Consider the following 23,798-nt stretch of genomic DNA (forward strand, 5'->3'; position numbering starts at 1 on the left):
TTTTTCATTCTGCCTTAATCAATACTCATTTTCAGTTCAATATGGAATTTTAAACTTCAGGTCAGACTTTGTGTAAGAGGAAGCTGAATTTTTTCATTCTGCCTTAATCAATACTCATTTTTTTGTTCAAATTTTTGTCTCCTTCGTGAGACAAATTCAACTTGGATTTGTCATAGAATTTTCCAAAGACAGTGATCAATGAAATTTTATCATTGTAAGGAAAAAAATTCATTTTCGCATGAACTCATTTCACTAGGGAGGTAACCTTTTGAGGTCAAATTTTTTGTGGATAATTTTTTGTGAGTCTTTGTTTCTAGACTTTTTGTGTAGATACTCGAAAAATCATAAAAGACAGGTACCTACGGATGGGTAGGTGCAAAAATTATGAAAGTTGGTCAGGAGGGAGGGGTAAAATGCACTCCCCCCCTCTCCCATATTTTTGACACGTGATAGACGGTAGGGAGGGTAGATAGGTAGGTACCTATTCTAACATAATAAATAAATGAAATTATCGGTTTGCTTAACGCTTTATAATCAATTTTTTCCTAATTGTGTCATAAATTCAAAATTACTCAGAAACTTTCATCAGGTGGAAAAATTTTCCTAACAAAATTGGAACTTAATTTTCTTCATTGCGTCAAAAACCACCCATTTCCACGCTTTAGCATTAGTTTTTTCCCTTAAAGATTCTTTCTTAGACTCATACCAACATGAATAATGGCCAACACGTCATTCCATCCATAGCGAGGAACAAATAAGAGTTTCAGGTTGTGTTTTAGTATTTCTGTGAGAGTTGCAATGGTTTGATAACCACTGGTTTGTCAGGGAGGCACTTGAATAGTCTCTTGATAGATCCACGTATTTCCAGAAGAGTAATCACAACTACGTTCACCAAAAACCCACTCTGAGGCTTAGGTGTAGGGGCAACTGCCTCAAAAAATGGGTTAACCTTATACGAAGATACGAATCTCAGTAGGTAATTGTGGTAGTCTCTCTTAGGTTACTATCTTGCGATTGGTTGGCAATAGAAGTTTAGTTCTTCTCCTCATTCCGATTTTGAGCTGCTCGCTTCAGCTCCATGTAATTCTGGTATCCCGTATCGATCTCCACATCTCTCATGTACTCCTTCCTGGGTCTCCCGCGTTGATCAGTTTCTCCAGAACTCACTTTGGCAAAGGGATAGAATAGAATATACCTTATACTGCCAGAATGAGACTGAAAATCCGTCTCCGGACCGAGGATACATCCGTCCGGCCAATTTTGGGTACATGGGGCCAATTCAAGAGCAAGGAAAATCCTGCGAATATTACCGTAGTAAAACATGGATTTTATTGCATACTAATTGCCTGAGCTATATGCATATAGGTGCTTTCAGAGTAGTAAACAAAATGCATCGGCATGAGGCAGGCGAGGTGTCGAGGCGTGTTTGTTAACTACCTATGTATATTCTTTACCTATAAACTAACAAACTAGGTCATTGAGCTTTCGATGGCAACGCGTGTTGTTCTTGACAAGTATCAGAGAAATGCATCCAATTTAATTCAACACATGAGGCTGGTGGTTCCTTGTGTGACATTCTAAAAGACCTCGGGAGAGTGTAGGTACCTTGTTTGTTTATATTGCCTGCCATAGGAATTAATTTTATTAAAAGTTCGTTTAATGCCCCAGCCCGATGCGTCGCACAGTGGGGTATTTGGCTTCAAAAGTTGCGCGCTGAGCTGATTATTTTTGAACCTTTTTTAAAAATTTAAAAAAAAATCTTGGTGTAATTAATTCTAATAGAATCATGCTTCTGATCTTCTTGGATTCTCTCTTTTAACAGCTTTATCATGGTGTTTCCGACACGAAGAAATGTAAAAGCTTACATGACTTACGAAAGGCCCCATTTGAGAAGCCCAGACGAAAAGTATATAAAAAAGAGCTCAATTCGATCTAAAAACCTCATATGCTCGATATGAAAATGAAATTTTCAGCTGCAGGAATCCTGCAAACAGTCCAAAGAAGCCTGCACAAAATAACACATTGTTGTTGAGTAATAAGTCAGTAGGTATTTCAAGTGTTTTAGTGACATTACTTCTAGGGTTTCCCTAATTACATTTATTTAAATGTGATGCATCTAGGGGGAGAGATTATGTTACTGGGGTAATGTTTTTTTTTTTTTTTTTCTTTGAATAATAATTCTTTTTAAGTAAGTAGGTTACGTCCTTTGTGAGGATGACCTAAGTACCTAACCTAAGTTCTTTTAGCCTTTGGTTAATATAAGGCCCTAAGTCAGTTCTGGGAACCAAATTTCTGTATCAAGTTCTATGGTATTCTGAAGAAGAAGCATTAATTTTGGCGAGATACGTAATATTGGGTGAGCATGTCTGGAAATGACGATTCATGGGAATTTACTCTGATATTTTTATGAAAAGTCAGTAAAACCGTAAGCCCAAGAACCAATACTTTTGAAAAGTGAGCAATATTGTCAGTTGTCTTCCAGTGAGTTGTGTGAAGCAACTATTTCCAGGCAATGTTGTTAAAGACGATAAACTTTCTTTTGAAATCTCCTCGTTGCCTCCCTCTTCACCCATATTCGAAATAATAGATGCAACATCGGAAGAAAAATAAATTATAAATTTGGCAACATCCCAAACGTTTCAATCTATTTGTCGAAACTTGTCGGACCTTTTTATTATTATCATTCTTTTTTTATATAAAAAATAATAATGAAACGTCTCAAAACCTGAAGAGTAGCAAACAAAATTTTACAACTTTTTAATCCATCAGGTATTTCTCGGGTATATCATTCATTTGAATTATTTTATCATTTTTGAACTAATAAAAACATTTAAATTTTAACGGACTTTTGAAGTATCACTTTTGAACAACAATTTTCAAAAAAAGGAGGAAAAAATTGTGTGGAATTTAAATGCGCACGCAAAAATCAATAGAAAAACTACGCTTTCAACGCTACCGGCATTTTAATTTCAAACTTTCTGCTGAACACACCACTTCTTCAATTTTGTTTTTATACTTTTTTTTTCGTAAATCTTAAAATTTACGAAAAAAATATTTCGAAATAAATAAAGTAATAGCAAATTTTTCTTTAAAATTTTTTTCTCTGGAAATTCAAGTATTTTTTTTTTTTTTAAGAGAAAAATACTTTTATTTTGTTTATTTATTCATTTGGTCCTATACTTTTTTTTTACACACAGGACCTAGGTACTTACTAAAAATTCTGTCTTCATTTTGACAATTTATTAGGTACACATAATTTCAATGGAAAACTCGATCTTACTTCCAAGGATATTGTTATTATTATTATTTTTTTTTTTTTACTCCTCACTTCTTTTGACTCAGTCATCAGTTCCTTGTAGCATTTTCTTTATAATCTTCTTATCTCAGTTTTTCTTCAAGTCTGGTATCTTTAACATGCATCAGTATTTTCTTAAGCATTTTCTCTTGTGAATTACATGAAGCTGAAAGTGTTATCTTACTTATGTATTCTCAAGTTTATTTTCTCCCTAGAACTAGGAAGGTGGGATGAATATTTTTTTTAGATTTTATTTAACGTGGCAGGATTCTCAGGAATGAGCTCTTCCACCCAACCACTTTTTGAAGCAGTCAAAAATCAGAGTTGTTTTAGATGTTTGACTACAATATCGTTTTTCTAGTAAATTTTCTGACCCCTGATTAACGTATTCAATTTTGATGATTTTTAGCTATTGAAATAATTAAAGTTCCAGTGGCTCAGACGTAGAGTTGAGTTTACAACCCGGTGGGCTTGGGCTCGAGTCCCAGTATTCCCAGTAATTGAACCTGGGGCCTCCTACGTGCAAACCTAGTGAGATACCCACTCGGTCACGTAGGGAGCTTAGTCCCAACTTTTTTCTGCCCAAAACCTACTTCAGAAAAGGACGCATGGGTAGATTTGTGTAAACTCTGAGAATTTTGCAGTCTGAGATCGATATTGTTGCCTCTAATTACAAGCAGCAAAATGGCATGTTTTAATCACACTGCTCTTGTCCCATAGAACGCAAACTTCTACACCTACTTTTAACCTACTTAACAAGTTCATTAATTAGTTTTGTAGCATTACTATGGGCACTTGCACATGAGTTGCAGTATGGAATTCTAACCACCACATTCTGGGTGGGGTCTGAAAATGTCATGACTCATAAATTCCAGAACATTTTATTATTCCAGAATATTCTGAATGTGCGTGCCTTATAAATAATGCTCATGGAATTTTTGTTGTTGTTTGCCATAATATTACGTAACTAACGAATCTTCTTCCTCTTTTTACTGTCAGAGGGAAATGAGGAAAAATATTTCATTTTCCACTGATATCAATAAGAGTTTGCCGATTAAAAATATCATGCGCCCACGTTTTATTAGATGTTTGGTTGATTTCAGGGTTATAGAAGTACGAGCATTTCTACTTAGGTACTGACAGAATATTAAATGCTATCACCCACATATTCAAGAGCAAATCAAAGAATCTTTTGAAAAAAACTGCATCTAAATCGGCCAACCCCTTCTTGAGGTCCTAAAGGACAAACATTTCATGCAAACTTTGAGAATTATATATATATAACTGCATCTAAATCGGCCAACCCCTTCTTGAGGTCCTAAAGGACAAACATTTCATGCAAACTTTGAGAATTATATATATATAACAGGATGGCATTCTTTCTAAAAGACATTAGGGGGAGAGAAGGGAAGGCGGCTTTTCCATTTATTTTCTTTCACTTGGCAACACTATTATTAAACAGCATCATGATTGATGAATCTTCGAGTCTCCAGCAAGAACTACTTGCCCCATGTATTGCAACTTGAGATATACACCACGTCATTGTTTTTTCGTGTGGGGGTTATAAAAATTGATTCACTCAAACGGTCAACGTCAAAAATGGTGGCCCTTTCTTCCCTGGAAGAAATATGCTGGGAATTTACGTAACGTAGTGGTCAGAGCGATCACCAGGTAAACAGGAGGGCGCGGGTTCCAATCCCAGCTGAGATCAATGATTTAATCTTCAGTAATCCATATACAAAAAAACCCACTCTGAGGCTTAGGTGTAGGGGCAACTGCCTCGAAAAATGGGTTAAGCTTATACGAATATACGAATCTCAGTAGGTAATTGTGGTAGTCTCTCTTAGGTTACTATCTTGCGATTGGTTGGCAACAGAAGTTTAGTTCTTCTCCTCCATTCATTCCGATTTTGAGCTGATCGCTTCAGCTCCATGTAATTCTGGTATCCCGTATCGATCTCCACATCTCTCATGTACTCCTTCCTGGGTCTCCCGCGTTGATCAGTTTCTCCAGAACTCTCTTTGGCAAAGGGATAGAATAGAATATACCTTATACTGCCAGAATGAGACTGAAAATCCGTCTCCGGACCGAGGGTACATCCGTCCGGCCAATTTTGGGTATATGGGGCCAATTCAAGAGCAAGGAAAATCCTGCGAATATTACCGTAGTAAAACATGGATTTTATTGCATACTAATTGCCTGAGCTATACTACCTACGTATAGGTAGGTGCAAAAATTATGAAAGTTGGTCAGGAGGGAGGGGTAAAATGCACTCCCCCGTCTCCCATATTTTTGACACGTGATAGACGGTGGGGAGGGTAGATAGGTAGGTACCTATTCTAACATAATAAATAAATGAAATTATCGGTTTGCTTAACGGTTTATAATCAATTTTTTCCTAATTGTGTCATAAATTCAAGATTACTCAGAAACTTTCATCAGGTGGGAAAATTTTCCTAACAAAATTGGAAAATTAATTTTCTTCATTGCGTCGAAAACCACCCATTTCCACGCTTTAGCATCAGTTTTTTCCCTAAAAGATTCTTTCTTAGACTCATACCAACATGAATAATGGCCAACACGTCATTCCATCCATAGCGAGGAACAAATAAGAGTTTCACAGGTTGTGTTTTAGTATTTCTGTGAGAGTTGGAATAGTTTGATAACCACTGGTTTGTCAGGGAGGCACTTGAATAGTCTCTTGATAGATCCACGTATTTCCAGAAGAGTAATCACAACTACGTTGCTAATTTACGACTTTTCCTAGAACAATATTCCAGCTTTTATCCAATTAAATTTTCAGGAGAAAGACAGTTTTTTATACATCCATATAACTGACAGATATTGGAATATCATTTCGTTGTTTATTTGGAAAGTACCCATCCATGTAATTAGCAGGAAATAATGTATCTAATTATGTAGAAGGTGAAAATGGTTAAAAATATAAATTTGATGATATTTTTTCAACATGCATGGAAAAAAAGTACCTAGGTGAAATAATGTTTATTGATAGCTATAGGAATAATGTTTATCTTTTTAGCATTTTAATTGAACATTGAGATATTGATCGAATTTGGTTTATTTTCTTCCAGCATCGGTAAATTAGGATTTCTATGGGATTAATTATGTAGAAGGTGAAAATGGTTAATAAAAATATAAATTTGATGATATTTTCAACATACATGGAAAAAAGTACCCAGGTGAAATAATGTTTATTGTTAGCTATAGGAATAATGTTTCTTTTTAGCATTTTAATTGAACATTGAGATATTGATCGAATTTGGTTTATTTTCTTCCAGCATCGGTAAATTAGGATTTCTATGGGATATTTCCAACGAATTTCAATAATTTTTATTTGGCTCGTTGCTAAGTCTCATTTGTTGTGGGTAAGTACTTACTTTAGTGGATTAGTGGAGATGTCAAAACACCCAAATTGAATTTTTCTGTAATATTTCCTAGAATTTGAGTCAGCTGTAAAAACTAGCAAGATGATGTTTTTGTCCATTATTATTATTAATTTTTACTTCTTACTGATTAAAAAAATATCCATGTAAAATGTCCTTTGGCCTAACCATACAGCCAACATTTTATGCTGGGTTTCACAAAGGCCTAGATATAAATAAAGCTATGTATTACTTGTAGGTGCATAGGTACATCAACAAGTGAAAAAATATGTCTTCTTCGAGTTGAATGATCGATCAAAATTATTTTCGACTTTGAAAAGTTTTCAGATTTGGGGTGGATAAAAGTTCAGTACCCGGACGATGACTGCCTGTCATGTTTAGACTATACAAAGTCAGTCAGTGTTAATTTAAAATTAGGGAATACATAGTTTAATAAAATGTTAAATGTAATATTGATGAGTATGCTGATGTTCAGCAGAACCAAATTTCTGTATCAAGTTCTATGGTATTCTAAAGAAGAAGCATTAATTTTGGCGAGATAAGTAATAATGGGTGAGCTTGTCTGGAGCTGACGATTCATGGGAATTTACTTTGATATTTTCATGAAAAGTCAGTAAAACCGTAAGCCCAAGAACCAATACTTTAGAAAAGTGAGCAATATTGTCAGTTGTCTTCCAGTGAGTTGTGTGAAGCAACTAGGTATTTCCAGGCAATGTTGTTAAAGACGATAAACTTTCTTTTGAAATCTCCTCGTTGCCTCCCTCTTCACCCATATTCGAAATAATAGATGCAACATCGGAAGAAAAATAAATTATAAATTTGGCAACATCCCAAACGTTTCAATCTATTTGTCGAAACTTGTCGGACCTTTTTATTATTATCATTCTTTTTTTATATAAAAAATAATAATGAAACGTCTCAAAACCTGAAGAGTAGCAAACAAAATTTTACAACTTTTTAATCCATCAGGTATTTCTCGGGTATATCATTCATTTGAATTATTTTATCATTTTTGAACTAATAAAAACATTTAAATTTTAACGGACTTTTGAAGTATCACTTTTGAACAACAATTTTCAAAAAAAGGAGGAAAAAATTGTGTGGAATTTAAATGCGCACGCAAAAATCAATAGAAAAACTACGCTTTCAACATTATAAACCCTTTCCACCAGTATCAATAAAGTCTGATCTATTAAAATCTTAGTTAATAAGAATTCATATGTTAGCCAATAACAAAACCGATTATTGGATTGTATTCAAAAGTAGTACTTGTTAGAATGGACACAAAAATACATAGTCTTCAATTGAGAATTATAACAATTCCGTAATTAAAACCAAGAAAATCTATAATAAAGGTGTAACTTCAAACCATTTGACGTACGTTGACGATCAAAAGAAAGTCTTAGGTACAAACTACGTCGAGTACTCTTTATATTATTCCATGGAAAGGTCTATAAATATCCTACAGAAAAACTAGATACTAGATAGCTATAGAAGCCTGTCTACAAGGTCTGTATAATAAAGTTTTCCCTTTGAACTTTGTAGCTGTCAAACATTGAAAGGACGTTCATGGAAAGGTCTATAAATATCCTACAGAAAAACTAGATAGCTATAGAAGCCTGTCTACAAGGTCTGTATAATAAAGTTTTCCCTTTGAACTTTGTAGCTGTCAAACATTGAAAGGACGTGGGGCATCTACCACATGAAATCCTTTGAAAGCGTCCCTTCTACCTTCTACTCGTGTTGAATACAAACCACGTTGTGATAAAAACCTCCTCGGAAATTGAGTTTGAAGTGGTCGATCATCTACTAGGTATTACCTACATAGACTAAATTACTCCCATGTAACGTACGTGTAATTTTCACGAGGCGTACTAATATGTTGTGTTTTTACTCCTATTACAATCACAATTTTATTTAGACCTATGTATATCAATCGAATTAACTCTTAATCCAGTTTACGTATAACATTGACATCTTTATCATGTCGGATTTAAAAGCTCACCACTGCATAGGTTTGTTGCTTCTGACAAGGCACCCATAGATTTCCAAAGAAACATCGATCCCATCATGTCGCATGTAGGTATTCTGCCAGAAAAAAATCCTGTAAGCTTTCTAAATCAATTTCAAATCCATTTTCAGAACAATTTGAATTTTCATAACGTTGTTGAAAGCTGAAACTCCACAGTAAGTAGGTACTTGTTGTCTTGATGTGTTTGTTCAATATAATACCGAGGACGTGAGGAACAAATTTTATCGTTGAAATGTATATAGGTAGTGAAATTATTATAAAAATAGCTACTCGCAAGTATTTGGGATATTGCGAAGCTATCTGCTTACGTCACTAGTTATAAAGTATAACATTCACTGTCGATGTGGGGAGAACACAAGTTTACGAAAAATCAATACCCCTAAACTGCCTATGTAGTAGGTAACTTGGCCATAAGTTGAATGACTCCACCACCCAACCCTTCCTCTTATTCTGACCTGGAATATACCTACTCCCGCTTCTTCTTTTCCACATAAAGCTTGAGCCTCTTTTTCCCTCGTTTCAAGTTTCCATGTTGTTCATAGCGAGAACATTGAGAATGAGGGATGTGTTTTTCTTATATATATATTTTTTGAAAATTATTTCAAAATGACATAAATCTTTGTCAAACTTTTTGCATTGTTGTTTTTATCCATCTTGGCTCCTAGGTTCTGTGTGTGCTATCTTCTATCTTGCCTCTAACATTTTTTGAAAATTATTTCAAAATGAAATAAATCTTTGTCAAACTTTTTGCATTGTTGTTTTTATCCATCTTGGCTCCTAGGTTCTGTGTGTGCTATCTTCTATCTTGCCTCTAATCCGGTGGGCTTGGCCTCGAGTCCCAGTATTCCCAGAAATTGAATCTGGGGCCTCCTACGTGCAAACCTAGTGAGATACCCACTCGGTCACGTAGGGAGCTTAGTCCCAAATTTTTTCTGCCCAAAACCTACTTCAGAAAAGGACGCATGGGTAGATTTGTGTAAACTCTGAGAATTTTGCAGTCTGAGATCGATATTGTCGGGTAAAAGTTTGGACATCTTAAATAAATAATCAAGCTGTCCAATTCTTTTGTCCTCATTTATTGACGTCATTGAAACACGAAATGGAAAAGCGTTCGTAAGAAAAGTATTATTTTTGATACACAAAATAAGCTCTATATTTGTCGGAGGATACCGTCACTCAAGCAGTTTTAGGAAAACTTAGTCTACTCCGATTACAAGGAAAACTTGATTCTGATAATATTCTCTCTAAAATAGTAATATTTATGCATTTACTTTGGAAAGCGTTTTGGCAAAATATTTTGCTTTAGGATACACTACCTAATTATTTGTTTTGTCTGCGTATTTAGTAGAATTCATTGAAAATGAAATTCCCAAACTTCTTCTTTAAACTACTCTTTACAAAGTGTAATGACTGTAAAGGGTGTAAATTACATGACTGACCTATTAACCTAGTTACACTGATTACACAGCTATACTATCAGGACAATGCTAAGAAAAGTTGCATCAATGACACAGATAGGTAACATCTCCTATTTCAAGTAGGTAGGGCAGAAGATTCTCCAGCTATAAAAACTGTTTTATCATGGTGTATCGATTTAGTTCTTTTTTTTTTTTGTTATTTGTTTTATTTTGTTTTCAAATCGGTGAAGTTTATCCTAAATCCTTTTTTTATTCAAACGTAGGTACCTATTTTTCGAGTACATAATTAAAACTTACAAGTAGAGGTTCTGAGGTTCAGCTGCAAAAAAAAAAGAAGAAAAAAAAAGAAACAATGGTAAGATTATTGGTCAAATAATACCTCTTTTCATGACGCAAGATATTTTCATTTCCAACCCAAGTATGAGTAGACCCCTAAGTACATACGGCTTTTTTTTTTTTTTTTTACTGTAAACATAGAGCAGGTAGTCCCATTATTTCAGCAATTTGATTTGTTCTTCCACGGTACCTACTTGTATTTGTGGTGTTGTGGTGAATATTTGCAATTTCCGTGACCATACGCGATTTCTGTCAACATTGTATGATAACCGAACATTAAACTGAATATGTAATAAATTTATGAAACTAGAGCCCATTGGAAAAGAAGCACATATTCATAATGATCAAAGACAAAAGAGTCGACCTTCTCTTTTTTATACTTTTATACCAAAGGGTGAGGGAAGTATGCCATGTAGATAGAAAAAGTAAAAGTATTTTTCCCTCCCTATCTTACTTTGGCCTCTCTAATGGCCATTGACAATAATAAAATCGTGGATTCAACTTACCATACTCTAATGCAGTATGGTACTGGAGTATGGTATGGTATTACTCCATACTGTGGATAACATCGGGCCATACAACAACTGTATAAGGTACATTACCATCCGTTTTATATCTGATGTTTTTATGTTGAGCCAAAAAAGCATAGCCATAGTATGCTCGTAAAATAGCTCGGGATAGGTGTTTAGGTGTTCCTTTCCTTAATCCTTCTCCAGAAATGTCCTCCCGCACCTCTCTATTATCAGGCTGTGATAATTGAATTGTCAACAGGAAGCTATCAGTTATGATCTGTTGATTCCAGATACCCTTCATAACACTAGTGTCAATCAAATTGGTAGCTATATCAACGCTTGACAGTTCTCAGAACACTTATGCCCGCCCGGGTCTGTAGTCTGATGTTATGCAATTTTGATTGGTTAATGAGAAAAAAAAAATCCTATACATTATCTACTATAAAAAGTTTACATAAGGTACCTATACTCGGACACACAACAACATGGTGCTACCTAATTTATTAAACTTCAGTAATTATTAATACATTTTAGTGATCTTTATCAAACGTATACTTAGGTACGTATTTTATTTATCAATATTGTTATTATTTATTCAGAGCTCAAGGATAATCTTGGCGTGAAAAGAAACAAAATCTCTTGATAAAGTACAAGGAGGGGTTTGGGAAGAAAGTATTTTTTATTAAAATAAGAAATTTTTCCTATCCAAAGGCTCATTTTTCAAATCCAATACGTTTTTCACGCAAGCTGATTGAAAGTTGAGTATGAAGTATTGATTGTACGTAGAATGTCCTGTACCTTCGTTAGCAGGATACATTACCCCTGTGTGAATAAGTTATGAATATTGACACAGGAAGACAAATACATAATTAATTAGGTGTTTTCATGTTTGTCTGTTCAATTATTGATGTCGACATTTTCGAAATCCCCTAACCCTTTGAGTCCTGCCAGCTATGTCTATCGTGGAGTTCACTGGATCTTGATTGAAGACTTGGTAGCTTTGTGAAGGTTTATTCTAACTATTGGACTGTACATGGAAATCACAAAAGGGAAGTAGTATTTATTTTTCAATCCAATAATCACTAGATGTACATTTTTACTTTAATATTATAAATATTTACTAGGTATTTATTGTGTGCAATTTTAGTGGCCATCACAATAGCAGATTTATCTTTACTCTATTCTTAATGTTATGTCAAAGGCTCGTCACAATAGCATTACAATAAATCACCAAACTTGTTACTACTTTTTACCTACTCGTAGTTCCACCACTAATTGCTACACTTTTATAAAAGTAGCTAGTCATATTCCAGGGCTCAGTGCATGCCACATTCCAAGAAAATTCTGCTGACGAGAGAATGCACTTTAAGGTACCTAATGTTTTGGACAGTTAATTATCGAATCCCTTCTATGCTTCAATCTTCATCCCACCTGTCATCTCATCTTGATTTGAAACTTACCCACATCATCTTAAATTATTCATCCCTTTCCTTTGCCCATCGTCTCTTTGATTTAAAATTCTCTTGGATAGGTACAGATGGTAGGTGCATTCTACAAGTCTGTCAAACTTAATATCAATTAAAAATATCTAATTTCGTCTCATTCTGGTAGTGTGTGGGGACTTTGGATACTCATCATGAGAGAAAATAATGTTTATAACGTAGATTTTCAACTGTGTAAGGGATAATCTTGGCGTGAAAAGAAACAAAATCTCTTGATAAAGTACAAGGAAACGTTTGGGAAGAAAGTATTTTTTATTAAAATAAATTTTTCCTATCCAAAGGCTCATTTTTCAAATCCAATACGTTTTTCACGCAAGCTGATTGAAAGTTGAGTATGAAGTATTGATTGTACGTAGAATGTCCTGTACCTTCGTTAGCAGGATACATTACCCCTGTGTGAATAAGTTATGAATATTGACACAGGAAGACAAATACATAATTAATTAGGTGTTTTCATGTTTGTCTGTTCAATTATTGATGTCGACATTTTCGAAATCCCCTAACCCTTTGAGTCCTGCCAGCTATGTCTATCGTGGAGTTCACTGGATCTTGATTGAAGACTTGGTAGCTTTGTGAAGGTTTATTCTAACTATTGGACTGTACATGGAAATCACAAAAGGGAAGTAGTATTTATTTTTCAATCCAATAATCACTAGATGTACATTTTTACTTTAATATTATAAATATTTACTAGGTATTTATTGTGTGCAATTTTAGTGGCCATCACAATAGCAGATTTATCTTTACTCTATTCTTAATGTTATGTCAAAGGCTCGTCACAATAGCATTACAATAAATCACCAAACTTGTTAATACTTTTTCCTACTTGTAGTTCCACCTTTCTACACTTTTATAATTGCTACACTTTTATAAAAGTACCTAGTCATATTCCAGGGCTCAGTGCATGCCACATTCCAAGAAAATTCTGCTGACGAGAGAATGCACTTTAAGGTACCTAATGTTTTGGACAGTTAATTATCGAATCCCTTCTATGCTTCAATCTTCATCCCACCTGTCATCTCATCTTGATTTGAAACTTACCCACATCATCTTAAATTATTCATCCCTTTCCTTTGCCCATCGTCTCTTTGATTTAAAATTCTCTTGGATAGGTACAGATGGTAGGTGCATTCTACAAGTCTGTCAAACATAATATCAATTAAAAATATCTAGTTTCGTCTCATTCTGGTAGTGTGTGGGGACTTTGGATACTCATCATGAGAGAAAATAATGTTTATAACGTAGATTTTCAACTGTGTAACAATAGGTCTCATTGTATAAAAAAGAGAACGAATAAATGTACATTTTTTTAGCCCGTCCTTCCTTTATTATTACGATAGTAATAAAAAAGGTATAGTGGACGGGCTATTGTATTCACTTCGGTGTCGTCAGTCTGTCTGTCCCCATAGAAGGACTTATCCAAACCTGATCGACCTATATATCAAATTAAAGGTCTTTTTATCAGGAACACGAAAGTGGTGGTGCAAATTTTGTCCAGAGAACCAAAAAAAAAAAAAACTGGTTTTGTGGGATTTTTTTTCACATTTTCTCACACAAATGAGCTCTGATCTTGAAATTTGTCGCGACGACCTATGAATTCAAAGCGAGAAAGTTTTAGATAACACTTCAGTCGATAATTTAAGACCGGTTTTAGCGTCACCTGTGGTTAGATACGCCGAAAAAGGCCAATAAATGGATGGGTGACTTAAACATTATATTGGGAATAAAGGGAGAACGGGCTCTAGTCTTGATTTTAAATCATTACATGAAAGTAAAATCAAATAATCAAATCAAGAATGATAATAAACTGATAAACAAATTAGGTAGGTACATAGGTACTGATTTTCTCTAATCACGATCAAATAAACTACGGACTAAAAAATTCCCGGAGTGAGGGGCCCAGCTTGTTTCTATTTCGTCAATCTCTATTGAAAAATTCGAGTGAAATTGGCACATCCACTAATACGTATAGGAAAATTATTTATACTTTGCATATTGCATACTTAAAAGAGTTACACGGCGTTCATACAATTTACGAAACCATAACCCGGTGGCAGCAAACTTCTGTATGGCAAGAACCTTCCTATGGAACCTTCTAATCTAAACAATCTGTAGGACTGAAAAGGCAGTAAAAGGCAAACACGTCATTAGTCAGAGTGCTAGGGCTATTTTCAGGCACGAGGTCTTGAAATGTCGACGACAGTGATGAGTAGACATATAGGGCTTGGAGCGTTTCGACTTCCAGAGTGGATTTCCGACTTATAAATACTTAATTCTTCGAAACACACGGGGCTAGCCTGTTTTTTAGACTTGAATCCATGCAGAATATAACAAACCACTATAAATCTTGTTCATATTGCTCGAATAGGACTAAATGTTCATGATATAGGCAATGCTGGTAATTTTATATGATAGTAACTTTAGTACCTATTATTGTAAAAAGGTTGCCCTTCAAAAGGAAAAAATGTCTTATTCTGCTATAATATTCTATGGTCTAGCTTTGTATCGAGTTTCACTTCTGTTTACAGAAAAACAGATAATGTAAATTGATTAAAAAAATCAAATATTCGTGTTTTTAGGGTCCAGGGCTTTTGAGGTGGATTTAATTTCAAAGAGAGGAGGGAAAACTCTAAAGGGAATTGAAAATGTAAAAACTCCGTATAGTACTCAGATACCACGAATGCCCATAATACAATCCTTTACTAGGTACCCATTTTCAGAGAGGAAAGAAGATAAAAAAGGAAAAAAAATGTCGCGTGTTGTGAAATGAAAATTAATGTGAAAGTTCGTAAAAGTTTTTCTCTTTTTTAATAACTACAAAATTCTTGGAAAATATGACTGTTGCAATATGACCTGCATTACGTCTAATGTTTATTAGGTAGTCTTGAAATTTAAAAACTTAATAATAATAATAATATTAATAATAATCTAGATTCTAATATGTTGTGACGTATTCATTTATTTATTTTATTAATAAAAAGGTTATTACGTGGCCTACACACTGGAAACCTTGGGATTTCATTTGAAAATAGAAAGTAAAAAGGGGAAAGAAACATGTGAATTTTTCAGCAGGCAAAAGTGTAGTCCGTGTATATTTTAGACCTCAGTGCCTCAGTCACAATCTAACTTCACTGTTTGCAGAAAGAAAAACTTCCACTGTAATATATTCTGAAAAAAGAAAATCACAATTATTCCGTCTCCAAATGGAAAACTTTGTTTCTCTTGTTCATGGAAACTGTCCAAAAATAAAGGAAAACCTTCAACTTACGAAACTGACGTTAAAAATAGACTGCCATTAGAATGATTGTTATGTAGGCTCTCAATTTAAGCTGTGAATGTTGTCTGAATGTGACTTGACTTCAAATGAGTAACTCTGTATGGAAGCTGGGTGTAGAACAATGTCTTAAGTGTTACTGACGCAATTATACTCTTGCTAATGGGTATATTTTTGTTTAGTATTAATGTAAAAATCCAAATGAATTCAGTGTTATCCAACCTTAGTAGTGTAGTTCTTAACGCGTTGGATTTTGGATCTGAAGGTTGGTGGTTCGAGTCGAAGACAAATCATACAGCTAATCGAAGTTGTATTAAGTGGGGGACGATATTTGTGACAAGCATTTAAGTATGCTTAACACAATTGAAATTCCTTTTCTTTCGTCTTATTCCTGCGCCCTTCTCTCCTTTGTTTATGTTTTCGGTTCGCCTAACGCCCTTCCCTTCTTTGTTTGTGCTTTCAGTTTGGCAGTGATCTAGAGCTACTCGGAGTGGCTAGGAGGCCCAGGGGTCGTGGTTCGTGACATGGGACCGCACAGTCACCATGCCACAGCTTCGCACCGTGGCCCCAGCTCGCTGTTCCTGTTGAGCGAAACCAACACGGTGCGCCAGTACACCAGGTGAGTAATACGGTGCGCCAGTACACGAGGTGAGTAATAACACGATGCGCCAGTACACCAGGTGAGTTACAACACGATGCGCCAGTACACCAGGTGAGTTACAACACGATGCGCCAGTACACCAGGTGAGTTACAACACGATGCGCCAGTACACCAGGTGAGTTACAACACGATGCGCCAGTACACCAGGTGAGTTACAACACGATGCGCCAGTACACCAGGTGAGTTACAACACGATGCGCCAGTACACCAGGTGAGTTACAACACGATGCGCCAGTACACCAGGTGAGTTACAACACGATGCGCCAGTACACCAGGTGAGTTACAACACGATGCGCCAGTACACCAGGTGAGTTATAACACGGTGCACCAGTACACCAGGTGAGTTATAACACGGTGCGCCAGTACACCAGGTGAGTTATAACATCGTTCGCCAGTACACCAGGTGAGTTATAACACGAAAACACTTTTATTTTTTGATACAGTGCAACGCGTCGCAACATTGCGCAACGTTTCTCACTCAATATCCCTCGTTTTGTTCCAGATTCATAATAGAGTGGCCCCCATTCGAATATGCTGTGTTGTTGACCATCATAGCCAACTGTGTTGTCCTAGCTCTGGAAGAACATTTGCCCAAAGGTGATAAGACTGCTCTCGCAAAGAAACTTGTAAGTATTGTGTACGCTTCTTTCGTCCAAAAATCAAAACCCCAAAAACCTTTTACTGAAGTACCTTTTAACCGTAGCGTAGAAATCGAGTACAGCATACCTGTAGATTCTATTACACTAGACTGTTATGTTAGAGGACTCGGGTTGAATACTCGGCAAGAAGTTTTTTCAAGACTCGGGGCTCAAATTTCGGCGAGCACGTAGTTTTGTGAGCACATTTGAGTGCAATATATCTTGACATCATCGTCATACAGACGAGAAAAGCTGTTTCGGACCAATTGGTTGTCTTTATAGAACAGGGGTTCCCAATAAGCCTTGGCTGGCGGACCACTTCCGAAAATCAGGATCACTTCGCGGACCCCCCCCCCCACGCCCCCCAATAATATCAATTAAAAATATCTAGTTTCGTCTCATTCTGGTAGTGTGTGGGGACTTTGGATACTCATCATGAGAGAAAATAATGTTTATAACGTAGATTTTCAACTGTGTAACAATAGGTCTCATTGTATAAAAAAGAGAACGAATAAATGTACATTTTTTTAGCCCGTCCTTCCTTTATTATTACGATAGTAATAAAAAAGGTATAGTGGACGGGCTATTGTATTCACTTCGGTGTCGTCAGTCCTTCTATTTTTGTTCTATACAAATGCACGTAAAAGTGAGAAAAAAAAGGTTTTATTGATGTAAGACATAAAATGCTAGTTTTTTCTCGCTTCTTTTATTAAACATGAAAAGGGTTATGTTGCTCTCTATTTCTTTAAAAGCGAAATAAAAAGCTCTTGATTTCGCAAATCTTCACATCTACTATGTTTCAATCTAGGTCTTCTATTTCTCAAAGATTGATCTTTAGTTTAGAGTTTTAGAGGTTATTCTTTTAGGTATTTTCCTTCATTTTAATTATTTCTTAGAGAAATTTATTATATTCTTTTCTGATTATTCTTGTTTATCTTTGTGAGTTTTTCTTAGGTGCCTATTTATAAAACGTGGACTCTCTTCAATGCCTTTGGGTTTGAAACTTGTGTTATTTTCATTTGAATACCCTGTGAAATAGATATAGACCATTTAGATGTTTAGTAAATCAATTTGTTAATCCGTGAACAATGTTCTGATCCAAGTGATATCATAAATCCATAATGTCCATAATATGTTTGAGGAAGAGAGAGAGAGAGAGAGAGAGAGAGAGAGAGAGAGAGAGAGAGAGAGAGAGAGAGAGAGAGAGAGAGGGGTTTCTGGGGAATATACACGATCCTCTATAAGTTAACACCATGTTCACTTGGCAATTATCGCTGTAGAATGGTTACACATTAAAGGCCTATTCCAAGAACGAATCTGTACTCCTGAGATTTCACTCTATTCGTAGAAAAAAAAATGCAGTTTGTCAACATTTCTGCGGGTGGAGTAAAAAGTGAGGAATGCGAAGTCGTTCTTAGAACAGAGCACAGATTTCTCACCAAGGGTTCGTCGTCGTGTCTCGTGCGCCAGTACACCAGGTGAGTTATAACACGATAACACTTTTATTTTTTGATACAGTGCAACGTGTCGCAACGGTGCGCAACGTTTCTCACTCAATATCCCTCGTTTTGTTCCAGATTCATAATAGAGTGGCCCCCATTCGAATATGCTGTGTTGTTGACCATCATAGCCAACTGTGTTGTCCTAGCTCTGGAAGAACATTTGCCCAAAGGTGATAAGACTGCTCTCGCAAAGAAACTTGTAAGTATTGTGTACGCCTCTTTCGTCCAAAAATCAAAACCCCAAAAACCTTTTACTGAAGTACCTTTTAACTGTAGCGTAGAAATCGAGTACAGCATACCTGTAGATTCTATTACACTAGGCTGTTATGTTAGAGGACTCGGGTTGAATACTCGGCAAGAAGTTTTTTCAAGACTCGGGGCTCAAATTTCGGCAAGCACGTAGTTTTGTGAGCACATTTGAGTGCAATATATCTCGACATCATCGTCATACAGACGAGAAAAGCTGTTTCGGACCAATTGGTTGTCTTTATAGAATAATACCTTTACTTCTGATCTAAGTATAGTACTAATATCTGACTGATGTCTTTTTCTTCTGATTCACAGGAAACTACAGAGACTTATTTTCTAGCTATATTTTGTGTAGAAGCATCTCTTAAGATATTAGCATTAGGTTTTGTACTTCACCCAGGTTCATATTTACGTAATATTTGGAACATAATGGATTTCTTTGTCGTGGTCACTGGGTAAGTAAATTTCAATTATATTTAGCTTTCTATTGTGTTCGTCAGAGGAAACGATTGTTTTCAAGTGGCTTGTTTTAGCAATAAAACAGTAAATCAGCAAGAGTTTAGTAAGTAGGGGAAGTATTGTGTTGTAAAGAGACAGCAATTCTAATTTACTTAGGCAGGTACCTATATCGATAGTAACACTGTTCGTAACAACATTGTTTGTACTAACGTTTTCTGTGAAATCTCATTACACAAATACGAGGAAATTCATTGTTTTCCAAACATTGTGTCAACATGTTTGCAAACTTTATCCTACGGCATACCTATTTCTGCTTTTGTACCCATACAATTACATTTCTAAGGCTTATTCTTGGAAGGAAACTTCCACTGTGCATGATGGCACGTTCTAAGCTGTGATATGCATTGACATGACGTTCGTCGTTATAATTGCTACAATATTTCTGCTGCCATTTGAAAAACAAACGTTAACTCTGTCGAAACTATTACTATAACTTTCTAGTCAGTCTCAATTTCATTTTTTGATGTTATTAACTTTTTCACAATGCTGCCAGATTTCAGGACAAGATAGCAAGATCCCTTTAAACTGGACTGTTTAGATCCCTTTAAACTGGAGTTTTATCCCATTCCTAACACAGCTAATTTCTCAACTCCTTCAGGTCCATGACGATTTTCGCGGAATCTAATGTTCGTGTTTACATGTTTGCAAACTTTATCCTACGGCATACATATTTCTGCTTTTGTACCCATACAATTACATTTCTAAGGCTTATTCTTGGAAGGAAACTTCCACTGTGCATGATGGCACGTTCTAAGCTGTGATATGCATTGACATGACGTTCGTCGTTATAATTGCTACAATATTTCTGCTGCCATTTGAAAAACAAACGTTAACTCTGTCGAAACTATTACTATAACTTTCTAGTCAGTCTCAATTTCATTTTTTGATGTTATTAACTTTTTCACAATGCTGCCAGATTTCAGGACAAGATAGCAAGAGGTTTTAACTGTTTAGATCCCTTTCAACTGGAGTTTTATCCCATTCCTAACACAGCTAATTTCTCAACTCCTTCAGGTCCATGACGATTTTCGCGGAATCTAATGTTCGTGTTGATGTAGATCTCAGAATGTTACGCTCGTTTCGAGTGTTGAGACCATTAAAATTGGTTTCGAGAATTCCAAGTAAGAGACTTACAAGTCACGTAGTCCATTTCAGTTTGGAAAAATATTAAATTTAGAAAATTTACCAGATACCCATAGAAAAATGCTAAATATTAGAAATCGAATTTCGATTAGATAAGAGATAAGTTTTGAATAGAATCCGTTTTGACTAGAATCTATTTCCCCTCCTACATTAGAAAACTAGAGAGATTTATTCTGAGATTTCACATTATTAGAATAGAGTTCTGGGTTATCCGTGTTAAAAGTGATTTTCTTTATTTTAGAAAATAGAAGAGTGTTTTTATAGACAGAATTGATCTAAAATTCATTTTAGTCTAGTATTGATATTTGTTTGAAATTTCTAGATTGATTATTTATTTACAGGCGAGAGTTACGATCCAAATTCTGTTCTTTTTGGAAGAACTTCAAAGATATCGTGCATAATTATTTACTAAGTAAATTTGAAAATAATTACAAGTAATCCTGTTAACCTTTTGTTGAATAAATTTATTCATTTCAGTATCTATGTAGACCGTCATTTTAAGTGTTTTGTGTAGATTTAGGAGAGAAAATCGTCTATCTACGAGTATTTACTGTAGTTTAACTAGAATAAGATAGAAATGTCAATCGTTTTTTCAAAGTCAGGAAATGGGTCACCACAGTCTCATATCCATGTTTTCATCCACTTACAAAGTAGAAAAGTGAAAAAAGGTATATTCATAAAATGTTAGTCTTCTACTTTCCTTTCTTATCAGCGATGGAAAATTTGAGAAAAGGAAATCTATTGCAAATTTCTATTTTTGTTCTATACAAATGCACGTAAAAGTGAGAAAAAAAAAAGGTTTTATTGATGTAAGACATAAAATGCTAGTTTTTTCTCGCTTCTTTTATGAAACATGAAAAGGGTTATGTTGCTCGTCTATTTCTTTAAAAGCGAAATAAAAAGCTCTTGATTTCGCAAATCTTCACTTCTACTATGTTTCAATCTAGGTCTTCTATTTCTCAAAGATTGATCTTTTAGTTTAGAGTTTTAGAGGTTATTCTTTTAGGTATTTTCCTTCATTTTAATTATTTCTTAGAGAAATTTATTATATTCTTTTCTGAGAAAAATTTATTGAAATGATATTATTTGAACAAAGAAGGAATTCTTCCAAGAATCGTGACGAATCGTTGAATTGTCGGATTTCTCATTTCTCTATCATGAATAATATAGAGCAAGCTTTTGTTTGCATAGTCCTCGTTTTTATTCAAGCAGCTAATTTTAATAATTTTCTTGAATTCCTCGAAGGAAAAAATTCAGATGTAGGAAGGTGACAAATAAAGTATTTCTCTTTCTCTTCCTGTCTTTTGTTCCGAGAATACTGTCTGACGTTCTTCCGTATTTTCTTTCGTAGGTAATTTTCTAACCGATGAGTTAGTTACCTATATCTTTCCTGAAATTTCCATAAAAAATTGTAATATGACACTCGGAGGAAATTGCATAATTCAAGCCTGTTACCTAATTCTCTGAGGACATCTTATTTCAAACCACAACGGTGTTTTGGAAAATCTTAACACATAAAAAAGAAGGATATAATTCAAAAACTAGAAAATTGTTTTGCTCGAAATGTTTTTTAAATTTCATTTCAATTTGGAAAAAAAACGAAAATTCTCAAGAAGAAATAAATAAGAGATAGAAGAGAAAGTCCTTAGGGACATTATGCAATTGTGGAGGAATAGAAAGCCTGTTACTAATTCTCTGAGGACATCTTATTTCAAACCACAACGGTGTTTTGGAAAATCTTAACACATAAAAAAGAAGGATATACCTAATTCAAAAACTAGAAAATTGTTTTGCTCGAAATGTTTTTAAATTTCATTTCAATTTGGAAAAAAAAAACGAAAATTCTCAAGAAGAAATAAATAAGAGATAGAAGAGAAAGTCCTTAGGGACATTATGCAATTGTGGAGGAATAGAAAATTGGGGCCTATTCTCTAATTTTATTTTCAACTTGTGGATATGATAGAGTGGGATCCAACCGTTGGGAAACCAGCTAAATAACCAACCTATGTGGAGTGCTTGGCGCTGCGCTGTGAACTCCGGCTCCGGAGGTTGTTAAGGTCCCGTGAAAGTCAAGTCATAAAATTAAACTAAATAATTAGTGTTTATTACTGAAGAAATAGATTACAAGATCAGAAGGTCTCACAATGATTGTTAGAGGATCAGCATTTATTTCTAGTTTCATACAATAGGACCTTATACTTTTCTACAGTACCTTATAGTTCTTATACTTTTCTACAATGTGACCCCGCATTACTTTTCTGCAACATGGCCCATATATATTCTTCCTTGAAATTCCCACTCATAAAATATGTATAAGAGCAAAGAGAAGAAATACACCTACTGGATTAGGTACTCGTGTGTTTACACTCAGAAATTTATGAGAACACAAAATACCTTCTATGCAGAATTCATACAGCTTAGTGAACATCAAGTACCTAGGTTCATACACAAGAGTCTAGTCCATTTCACTAAGTGAAAGCTTAGTGGAAAAATAAAATAATAATAATAATAATGAAAAAAAAAAAAATAAATAAAATGGACCGATTGTAATGCTTGCTCATTACCTGGTATAGGTTCCTATAATGGTAATAGAAAGTAATAAATTTGGTTCTTGGTTTTTTTGAAGGCTCATGTTTAGGTTGGTCTAGCAAAATTAAGTACATATTGTTCGCCAGTCGCTCAGATATACGATATATATGTATTATCTTCTAGAGTTTGAACCAGCAAATAATAATATGATTTCGAGGCCTTAGTAGCTATATGACTATTAACAACCGCCACTATATTTTGTTAACCTTTAAATCTAGATGTTATGGAGCAGCTAAAAAGGTCTGGATTTAAATACAATTACCATTGCATTAGTTATCGAGTATCTTTAGTATTGAAAAATTATTCTTGTTGTGACGTATTCATTTATTTATTTTATTAATAAAAAGGTTATTACGTGGCCTACACACTGGAAACCTTGGGATTTCATTTGAAAATAGAAAGTAAAAAGGGGAAAGAAACATGTGAATTTTTCAGCAGGCAAAAGTGTAGTCCGTGTATATTTTAGACCTCAGTGCCTCAGTCACAATCTAACTTCACTGTTTGCAGAAAGAAAAACTTCCACTGTAATATATTCTGAAAAAAGAAAATCACAATTATTCCGTCTCCAAATGGAAAACTTTGTTTCTCTTGTTCATGGAAACTGTCCAAAAATAAAGGAAAACCTTCAACTTACGAAACTGACGTTAAAAATAGACTGCCATTAGAATGATTGTTATGTAGGCTCTCAATTTAAGCTGTGAATGTTGTCTGAATGTGACTTGAC

The 23,798-nt window shown here is 34.9% G+C and overlaps 1 protein-coding gene across 1 annotated transcript in view; it reads left to right on the forward strand.

The window, feature by feature from the left end:
• Positions 1 to 23,798, forward strand: part of LOC103506540 (voltage-dependent calcium channel type A subunit alpha-1) — a 78,473-nt gene that overhangs the window by 1,591 nt on the left and 53,084 nt on the right. The window contains exons 2-4 of the mRNA XM_026821569.1: positions 16,237 to 16,392; positions 16,937 to 17,060; positions 19,139 to 19,278. Of these exons, the coding sequence (XP_026677370.1) occupies positions 16,298 to 16,392; positions 16,937 to 17,060; positions 19,139 to 19,278 (359 nt within the window). The 5' untranslated portion in view covers positions 16,237 to 16,297. The remainder of the gene's footprint in view (positions 1 to 16,236; positions 16,393 to 16,936; positions 17,061 to 19,138; positions 19,279 to 23,798) is intronic.

The sequence above is a fragment of the Diaphorina citri genome, unplaced genomic scaffold, assembly GCF_000475195.1.
Source record: "Diaphorina citri unplaced genomic scaffold, Diaci psyllid genome assembly version 1.1 scaffold244, whole genome shotgun sequence".
Classification (NCBI taxonomy): Eukaryota; Metazoa; Arthropoda; class Insecta; order Hemiptera; family Psyllidae; genus Diaphorina; species Diaphorina citri.